We start from the raw sequence: 10196 nt of genomic DNA on the forward strand, positions 1-10196 counted from the left end.
AATGAACCAAAATTCTCAAACGTGAAGAGAGCTCAGAAATGTGATAAGAGATCTTGCAGACAGAAACAATTGCAACATCAGCCTTTAATGAGAAGAAATTAACTAAGCTTTTTCAAGGTAAATAAATCTTTTTTTCACCCCATTTCACCTGCTGTTGAAGTATAAATGCCATGAAATAAGATATTTCTTTTGCGCAATGCTTCAATCTATTCACATCAAGGGTCACTAAATGACACAAATCTAAATATTTTTATATATATTTTTCACACCCTTGGGACAGCCATTTATATATTTTTTGCTTTTGGATACTTTATTATGTGGGTGTATAACCCAAAAGTGTCCTACTTATCCATTAAATTATTGTGGAACTCAGTTGTTTTGCTGGTGAATCCCAGAACACTCTCCAGGACTGTATTGGTCCCTGGAACTCACTACTAGCCTATAGTAGACCTTAATTTTTGATATTTGAATATGCAAGTTTTAATAATACTGAAGGTTTTGCAGAGTGTATTTTTACCACTTGTACTTTGATGGCTGCTGCTGGAAGAAACACTTCTTCCACCACATCAATGACAGAAATCAAACAGTATGTAAATTTTTACTTTACCACATGCGTAACAAAATAAAACAAAGTGTCAATTAAACTGATGCATGAGGCTATATAGTATCTACAATTGTGCACATTTGGAACAAGTTTTAGAGCTTTATGAAAAAGTCTTTTTCTTCTCCACGTGGAGCCTCAAAAAGACCAACCAAATCAGTATCAAGGAATTTATGAAGAGCAATAGCTTAGAAGACAAATAAACATTAAACATTAAGAACATTTAATTAACAGTTGAGTAGCATTTCCCTGAAGCACTGAGGTTTTTCTTTAAGTACGAACTCTGACATTTGGTTGTAACTTTTATTTATAAAGCTCCTCTGCTGCAGATGGGAACTGAGCAGATGTGACAGCTGTATGACGATCAAATGTGGGTCGGTGATCAGCTCTGACATTGCTCGCATCTGAAACAGAGCACAAAGACAAACTCACATAAAAATTTCCCATCCTCCAGTCTCTTTTATTCTTCCTTAAACACAAACACAGCCAGCCCACACAACAAGAACACATGGGCAAAGGAGTGCTGTCAGCACATGGCGTGATATTATGCCACGGTGTCAGAGTGATGTTCAGGCCTGCGTGATTGGTGAGTGTGAGAAGAATGCACAGGGCAGATGAGTGACAACGTAAATAAACACACACACACACACACACACACACACAGTTCAGCAGATATATAGATGATGCAAGGCTCTTTGCCTACCACTCCAGTTCCTTATAGACATCATCCTCTTCTCTTGGTTTCAAATCCTGGCAAAAATATGATAAGGGGTAAGAGAGGCAGACAGGGTGTGAGTGAAGAGGAGGCTAAGGAGAGAGACAGGACTACTGAGGCAAGATTTATGTTCTTCAATTGTGTAATGAGATTGATTTGTTAATACCACTAATGTAAGGGTGACAGTTGATAGGGAAGGGTTTATCTGAGGGAGAGCTGACAGAATGCAAATGTGGAGAAAAGCATATCTGTTGACAGATTAGGGGGAATGCACGAGAATAGCATTTGTATGCATTGGTACACACACATGTACCACACCTGTGTATGTATGAGTTAGTGCTTGTTGTTGTGTTTGTGTGTGCAGAGGGCTGCACAATAACTCACCATGTAGACTGAACCCTGGGGAGGAGTCTGTTGGGAAGGGAAGGGAGCAAAGAAAACAGGTTTAATGAGCAACGAGTGACAGAGAAAGGCTGACATTGGAAATCAGAGGAAAAACAGTTACAGGGAAAGAAAAGCAAAAATTAAAAAGTGTAAATTGCAGTTAAGACAGAGCAGGTGAGGTGGGGGGAAGAGAAACAAAAAGGGAAAACAAAGAATGCGAAATACTGGAGTTGGATATTTAGATATTCATCACCTGTCTGATATCTTCAGGATTCTCATAGATGTTCTCCGCTTCACCCGAGTGGACAGACAGAGACTGTTCAATGCCTACAGAGTACATAGAGATAGTTACTAATGGAGTCTCTCACACACTGAACTGAAGAGGGAGAGAGGAGACAGGGTTGGATTCATTACAACAACCCCAGAGGATGTCACGGCCCACATCACTCTGTGGCAGCCGACAGGGGTTGAAGATGGACGGAGCATGGAAAGCTGCCAAAAAAAGAAAGCGCTGGAAGACTCACCGCGATCAGAAATGTATTTCTGTCTCCATAGCAACACACCAACAGCTGCAGCAAACAGGGGCACCAGGAGTAATAAAGCAGAGAGAGAAGGGAGCGGAGAGGGGGTGACATTGGGAATCTCTATAAAAGGAGAAAGAAAAAAAACATAAATGTTTCCATGAACAGTACTAAAGTGAAAACTCACAGGAGTGTAGGTGTGTGCACTCGGATGACATGAGGATTGTTCCCAGAAGTTATTGCTGTTTGTTCTTCTGCTTGCACTTTTGTCCTTGGCAAGAGGGTCAGGCCTTTCTTTACATGCTCTACCTTAGCTTATATTCTTAGACATATTGCATCAACATGTTTCACACATTTTGCATCATGGTGCTGTCAGTTGCAGGTTGGAGGAAGACAATGAAATGCAGGCTTTGTCAGACAGAGTGGATAGGTTGTGTGATGGCTCAGTAGACATCGATCTGACAGAACCTCAGCGTGGACAGTAAATGCTGTCAGTTTTAAATGTGCATGATGAAGAAAAGCAACACTATCACAGAAATCACACCAAGGACCATTACACAAAGCCACAACAAATGATAATGCCATAAAGAGCAGTTTGATTTAAATTTTTGCATATTCTGACAATTCTTTATCCCATTATATAAAATTGTAAACGACGTACTTAAAATTTGGAGAAACATTTCCTCGCATACCCCTTTGGCATAAGTTAAGCCTCCTTGGAGACTAACTAAAAATTTAAATAGCAGTGTTTCAGCAAAAGCTTCCTTACAGCAGGGCAAGAGACAGCACAGGCACAATCATCACAAACATTATGTAAGCAGACCATTAGCTCACTGTAGTCAAATTTTGTGGAAAGAGCACACATTTATGATTAGAGTCATCAGGGTTGTTTGCATAATGACGATGACATCAGTCTCAGAGCAGAGCCACAGGGCAGGATGGGAAACAGGGAGGAGGCGCATGTTTCCTCAGAGACTGCTGTAATTTAGTGTACTTGATCAAGTGTTGCGTCACTGCCTGCTCACTGCTTGTGAAGCACAATGCTATTACATCTGACAGAAAGCTTTGGATTACAAAAGAGAAGCCCAACAAACCGCAAAAAGTACAGAACTTTCAAAGCAGACCTTGTATGCAGTTGGCATAATTTCTGAAGAATTTGGGCAGTGTCTTCCTCTGGTATTTGAGGTCATTTGATGGACAAAAGGCCATTCAAACGTCTGACCAAATTCTTCAAACTTTTCCTTGTGAAAGCTCTGGCCCTTGGACTTCACCTTAGGTCTAGTGTCACAGCTTCAAATTTATCGATCATAAGTGCTTAAATGAGGTATAATTGATCGGTGAGTATGTGTTGAGGTTGCTGATGTAATATTGCAGTAAGTGCTGACCCCGAGATTGACCTGCAATGTTCTCCATGCCAGCTTTAATGCATGAATTATGGTAATTGAGTGCAGAGGAGGAAGGCATAAATGCCCCCTGTTTCGCACCACTATAGTTCATCTATCTATCGCTCGTTCTTTCTTTCTTCACCTTTCTCTCATCTTCCTCTACCTCACCTTTTCCATCAGCGTTTTAGCACTTCCTCTCCACCTCATCTATTTCATCTTAAATGAGGTAGGGGATGATTTGTATGAGTGTGATTGTGGAAGAGGGCGGATAAGAAGCAGAACAAAGAACTGCTAAAATTCTTTGCAAGTGATGGGCCGACTCAGTATAGCGAACACTTGCAGAACATTCTTGCCATTTGAAGTATTTGTATGCTGCAGAGCACACTCTTCAATTTTGCTTTCTCTGAATTGTGCCACACACGAAAGGCTTTCTATCATGCAGTGTTATTTTAACTTCTATTGCAGGAACTATATTTTGAGAATTGGCTTACAGCACATTTTGCATCCTCAGTTCTGTATTAGGGCTACCGTGTTTTAAATCCCTCTGTCTCTGGATACCTCTTTCCCACCAAGAACAACTATTTATAAAATTTAGACTGCAAATCCTTGTAGTCAAACTCTTCATTACTAACCCAACAGTTTTTTGACTATCTGGCACTATCACAATGTTTGCACACCTTTTTCTACAGTGTAAATGTAGGTCGCCAATCAATCTCACATTATTTAACCCGTCACTCTGCTCAGTCAGAATTTACCATGATGGTATAGAAATGCAACGCTTATCACTCCTTGTCAACTTTAGGTTTTGTAATTCAGACTTTTCCAAAATGACAGACTCTTGCTGCCCCTTTCCCTATCTGTCTGTCTTTATCATGCTTTTTTCCTCTCCTCTCATCAGTCTTACTTACAGCCATAAGCATACATCAGTGTGCATCATGATGAGCTCTGAGTCCCCATCCTAAGTGATATATTGGGGTTCAGGGAGCGGACTAATCTCTGCTAAGGGATCCATTCAACTGTCACATCCTCCTGTGCTTCCCCACACCCACCAGTCCAATAAGCCTGAATAATTTAGCTTTTGAGGGGAAAAATGTCCTAAGGTCCCGTATACTTATTCTCACATATGAGCTGGGTGAATGTGATGAGAAAAACAATAACGTTTGTTTGAAGAGGCCAAGCAGAGTATTAGGAATGTGGTGGATTTTTATGAAAAATCAGCATATAAATGGACTGAGTTATTCTGCCTGATATGATTTGCTCATAGTAACCTTTTTGTTACACAGAAGTTTTGGCCCTATGACCTGTCTAATTACTATAAGGAAAAATCCCATTTGGTATCTGGCAGGAGTTTATTTCTCTGTAAAACATGAGCTTTCTGGTGGATAAGTTGACTTGCAGTTGGCATGAATGGAGCATAGAATGCTTCAAAGAACACATATCTGAGCATTATCCACATTCATTTTTCATTATCTGTACTGAGACAACAGGAGGTTAGTGATATAATATACTGTTGATGAAGAAAATGAGGAAACAAGCAAGGTTTTGAGATACCATGCCATCACTCTCACCTTTAGGATTCATTGTGACAGGTATAGTTGTCCTGATGGTCTGACCATTGTTCAAGCTCAGGGTGCAGGTTAGGGTTAGGGTTAGGGTTAGGGTTAGGGTTAGTTCCCAGCTGTGTCAGAGGTGACGGGTAAAGGCACACTGATGCTGATGAATCCAGGATATGGGGCTGACATTGGCAACTGGCCACTCATATTATGGCGTTCCCATTTGGCATCCAGGACCTGTGTCGTCTCAGAGTAGTGACAGTCCAAATCCAGCTTTGTGGTTGATTTCCTGATCTTGACTGTGGATGTGATGCATGATGTGAGTATAGGGAGGGGAGAGGAGAATGAGATCGTAAGGGAGGGAAAATGTTAAAGGTGAGGAAATGAAAGAAGGATGATTGTAGGAAAAAGACAACGGGTAGAGGAATGAATAAGACAGGATGAGAAAGTGAGTTAAAGGGTAGTGTGTGAATATAGAAAAGGCCAAGGACAGATGGAGAGTAATGGGGTAAAGGGAAAGTGCTATGAAAAACAAAGAACAATTCAAAGAGGGGTCAAAATAATATATATTCATTAAAGTGATTTGCTGCTAATGCATTGGTTGACTGTGACTGATGCTTAGTGTCTCATCAAAGTGGAATGAGAATCCATCTGGGTGTAATCAAGCTCCACAGACTCATAGACGCACGCTCATAAAAACGCACACATTTCAGCCTTGATTAGTGTGATCAGTGTGGGCCACCTACAGCCTTGGTAGGAGGGCAGCAGGTATAATCATACATAATGATACTTATAATGAGGTGGGGTAAAAATATGTGCATCACATGACTTGTGTGTGTGTGTGTGTGGGTGGGATGCAGACGTATGAAGCAGGGTGACAATGACAGTGACGGATTGTCTGGTTATGTCTGGGCAGCTGTGATGGATGCCAGTGGGACTGTGATTAGCAAAGCCATCCAAGGCCGCCATGACAAGGCATCGTGTGTGCATGCGTGTGTGTGTGTGTGCGAATGTGTTATGTGTGAATGTGAAAGATGAAACCTCCCCAAGGCTCACTCATAAAAATCAACAAGTGCTTTTTTTTATGAATTGGGAAATTGTTCCTTTTCATGAGAATTTTTTGTAAATGTATTAATTTAGTAATGTGACATTGCACCACTGCCTGTGGGGAATTGTACTTTAGCTTGTATATGTCTAGATGGACGAATTGTGAGAACAATGTCCTGGTAGCTGGTTAGAATTCAGCATTTTGCTTAAGGACACATCAGCAACAACACAATTGTACAAATGTTTGTGGAGAGATGGGTCCTCTGGTTACACTGAAGTCTCCCCATCCTTTGTACCACATAGTTTAAAGGAACAATGTCTTTTTTTTACTTTCTGCAAAGTCATAATCATAAGTAAACATTTTAAATTGTGGTTTTAAGTGAAATTATGTGCGGTTACTTTTCTTTGGCAAAAAAAAAAAAAAAAAAAAGCAGCAAGGTTGATGCACATAGGAGCAAAGTTCAAAAACAACTCTCCCTATAACCACAAGGTGTGTGTTTGTGCACAGATTAAAGAGAACTCCACGGTGCTACAGGGGAAAGCACTAACCTAGCTTCCAATCTTTTAGTTACGCTAATCACTTTTGGAGTAAACATATTTTCCTAAACATCAAAGTATTACTACAAATATACTGCAGACAAATTTCAAATTATAGGAAAAAATAGGATTTCTGTCCAACCAAACACAGGTCTATAGAGTATTTCATGATTTCTAATCAAAACATCTAACTAGGTGAAATGTTTATGTTGTATTAATATATGTAAAAAAAATATGGAGCACTCCAGATGGACCAACATCCTGCAAATATTTTTTTTTCTTCAAATTTGTCGTCCATCTGTTTATTTACCCCCTTTCAGATAGTTTACAATCCAGGATCCACATCCATATTTTATATGATGCCAACGCACAAGGTCATGATAAAACTGACTGCACTTGTCTCATAAATCCATCTTCATGTCTTGTTTTTCCCTTCTATCAACCTCCAACATCCTTTCTGTCTCCTCCTCCTAGAATGGTGTTTACCTTTCATCACACTGAGCGTGGTCCTCTGGCTGAAGGTGCCGTTATTGAGAAAGACATCACAGATGTAGAGCCCGCCCTCGTTGACCTTAGGTGTAATTAGAAAGGAGAAACTCCCAGCCTTTGCATTGTAGGGTGGGCCAGCTAGTTGGAGACTTTTGGTATTGCCACCCACCAAGATTTTATCCCTCCAGCGATCATACTGGTATATCAGTTTCATAGCCTGTTTGCTGTTCTCTGCTTTTTTCCAAAACAGATTCACATAGTCTCCCTGGACATTAGGACAGGTCAGGGAGATGGGAGTCTGAGCTTGTATGGCTGTGGAGATCATCGGACCTGCAGCCAAGAGGGGAAGAGGGAAGACAAACTGAAATATAGAATAGATGAGACAGAACATAAATGTATAAGATAGCGTGCTATACAATATTATAAAGATAGAATTGGGAAAGACAAGTGACAGGAAGAATTCTGAATAAAAAGAGGGTGAATGTAAAATGAAGTGAGGAAAGCGTGTAAACAGAATAATGATGAAGTGGGGAAATGGGAAAATTCCTACAACAATAGGGATTAGGCCCTCATATGCTGAGAGTCACTTCTTCACTTGGTCTTGCATACTGCTCTGCCTGATTAGCAAGCTGCTGACGCAGGACTTTGAGGCTACTTGTGTTACAAAGTCACTCACCGTGTTTTGTATCGTTGAATGAAACCACTTTTCCAGCTGCAGGGAGAAAAGAAACAAGAAAAAAAAAAGCAAAATGCAAATAATGAATAATACATAAGTGTTGGAACTGTAATATTCACAGAAGGACTGCTTGAATTTTATTGCAGACATACAGTAGGCCTTTGAATCTTGAAAATGGTTTATCAAAGTAAATACTTTGAAGCCCTGTAGCCACAGGACACTTAAATAAATAATCCTGATGCTTGAATTTCTGGCACTGATGCCCATTCATATCATTAACAAATGCAGCAACCTACGTATTCTTTTTCATTGTTCGTCTATATTTGTCTTCTTCCAGTTGCTCTCACCAGAAACAGACACATTCACGTTGAAGGCGAAAAATTTCCTGGTGCTGTTGCCTCCAGGGTGAACTATACAGACATAGGCCCCACTGTCAGTGATCTGGATCATCGGAAGTTTAGCCACTGTGCCGGTCTTTAGTATCTTCTCACTCTTCATATGAGTGCCTGCAGGTGTCACCCAGATGATTTTGCTCACGCCAATGCTAGGGTTGACACTGGCAATCAGTTGCAGGATGCTATATTGAGGAATGGGTGGAGTCGGGATGACAGAGACTGGAGAGGGGGGAGGAACGCAGGAAATCAGTGGTGGAAAATATTTAAATCTTTTAATACCAAGATATAACATGGAGAGAGGCAGCAAATTCTCACATCCAATAAATAAGATCAGGAGGAGCAAAAAGATTTAAAAGATTAACTGATTTCAAAGATATGGTATAATTAATAAAAATCGCACATATAATCTTTTGATTCTCTACCTGCAAGGATGGCTAAAAGGATGATCCTTTCCATCCGTTTCCCCTCTTGTTGCTTTACCGTGCATAAGTACAGACCACTGTCTGTGATTTTGGGATGGAAAGACAAAGAGAAAATCCCAGTGTTATAAAAGTTTGAGTCTTCCAGTTGCATGAATGTCTTCGAGGAACCACCAGAGAACATCATATTTTCATCAGCTGTGTAAACCATTTTCCAGTCACGCGCATCAGGTGACTTTGTACTCCACTCAATGGCTACAGGACCCTTCATTGTTGTGTCAGTACAGACCAAGGTAGTGGGCATGTCCTTCTTGGTCACCACAACATCGTCCCATTCTGATGGAGAAAAGACAAAATTTTAACAACAGTGAATAGTGAACTATTCAGGGTTGAAGATACCTTAAACTCTATAGATTACTCTTTTTCATCTATCTTATGGCTTACAGCTCACTTTATGTCTTCAAATCTGTCTGAAAACAATACTCCCATCCCCATGTGTTTCTTTAAAGACTTTTTGGTCATTCTAATTGTCCAGATCTATTCTAAAGGCGTTTCAATGTAAATGATTTGAGGCAAATCCTCAGTCCTATAAATATGCAAAACATGTTTTCTGGATTGAATATGTTGCTTTAACATTTTGAGTCTGTTTCCATAGTGTGCAGCATTTCCTCGCTGGCTTCCACCTAATAGTTTGTATCAGAAAAAGGGAAATGTGTGCAAAAAGAGGATGTAGCTTCGGTTTTATCTAACCTGGACACTTGTGAAAGGCTGTTTCACACAGAAGTGGGCTACTGTGGATTTTATCTTACATTGAAGTCACTTCGTGAAATGGATGACTTGGCAGCCAGTACAGACAAGAGGAGCAATTACAGCAATAGACAGAAGAAAAAAGCAACCCTCTCCATTCATTTATTTAACATAACTAAACTTATCTTCATATAGAGGTTCCCTATTCATGCATGATTAATCATTGGTTTGCAGTCTTAAAATGATCCACAGTTGTGAAATTTGCTCCCCTTTTCTCTCTCACGGGCAGTAGAAATATGTTTAAAAAAATACAGAAAACATTTCATACCTGTGAAGCCAAACTGAGAGGAATGTCCCGCAAAAAAATGAAAAAGAATGAATGCGAGAAAACCAGACTCCATCACAAGTTTATATCAATGGCAAAATACTGTCACTGCACCAGCTGTCTCTCCAACACTGTGACCTTTCCAGCCCTCTCCAGAACACCAAGTATTGTTTGCTTTCCTATGATATTGAAGGTGTCCCTGACTGATATGTTAACAACTTTGCTGCACATCTTCCAGCCCAACAGGATGTAGCACAAGCAACAGTGGGATAATCAACAGGAAAAGACTGCCTGTTTTGTTGTCATGTGTGTCTGAATGAAGCTGATAAACTGCGTATACTGCCATTACCATTAGCCTCACATTATAATGCTGACCAACAACGTTTTGCAGCTTAACTTCTG

At 40.3% G+C, this 10196-nt stretch overlaps 1 protein-coding gene across 2 annotated transcripts; it reads right to left on the reverse strand.

Annotated features, from left to right (window-relative positions):
* Positions 1-70: 70 nt before the first annotated feature.
* Positions 71-9924, reverse strand: g6fl (g6f-like). 2 transcript variants are annotated; one of them, XM_029504059.1, is made up of 10 exons: positions 9798-9924; positions 8726-9058; positions 8256-8522; positions 7909-7944; positions 7230-7562; positions 2225-2344; positions 1954-2027; positions 1701-1727; positions 1305-1351; positions 71-1005 (listed from the first exon to the last, which is right to left on the reverse strand). In XM_029504059.1, coding segments are annotated over exons 1-10 (1311 nt in total). In that variant the 5' UTR covers positions 9871-9924; the 3' UTR covers positions 71-1004. The 2 variants fall into 2 exon arrangements, with proteins under 2 accessions (XP_029359919.1, XP_029359920.1); XM_029504060.1 differs by lacking the exons at positions 71-1005; positions 1305-1351; positions 1701-1727; positions 1954-2027; positions 2225-2344 and adding an exon at positions 5214-5458.
* Between the last annotated feature and the right edge of the window lie 272 nt (positions 9925-10196).

The sequence above is a fragment of the Echeneis naucrates genome, chromosome 6 (assembly GCF_900963305.1).
Source record: "Echeneis naucrates chromosome 6, fEcheNa1.1, whole genome shotgun sequence".
NCBI classification, from domain to species: domain Eukaryota; kingdom Metazoa; phylum Chordata; class Actinopteri; order Carangiformes; family Echeneidae; genus Echeneis; species Echeneis naucrates.

Excerpts from the sequence above, each read along its gene's own strand:
- g6fl (XM_029504059.1), bottom strand. The coding sequence starts at position 9,870 with ATGGAGTCTGGTTTTCTCGCATTCATTCTTTTTCATTTTTTTGCGGGA. Across the intron at positions 8,523-8,725 it reads CCTTTTAGCCATCCTTGCAG|TCTCTGTCATCCCGACTCCA; the intron begins GTAGAGAATCAA and ends CCCCCTCTCCAG. Across the intron at positions 7,563-7,908 it reads ATTCAACGATACAAAACACG|GTCCGATGATCTCCACAGCC; the intron begins GTGAGTGACTTT and ends TCTTGGCTGCAG.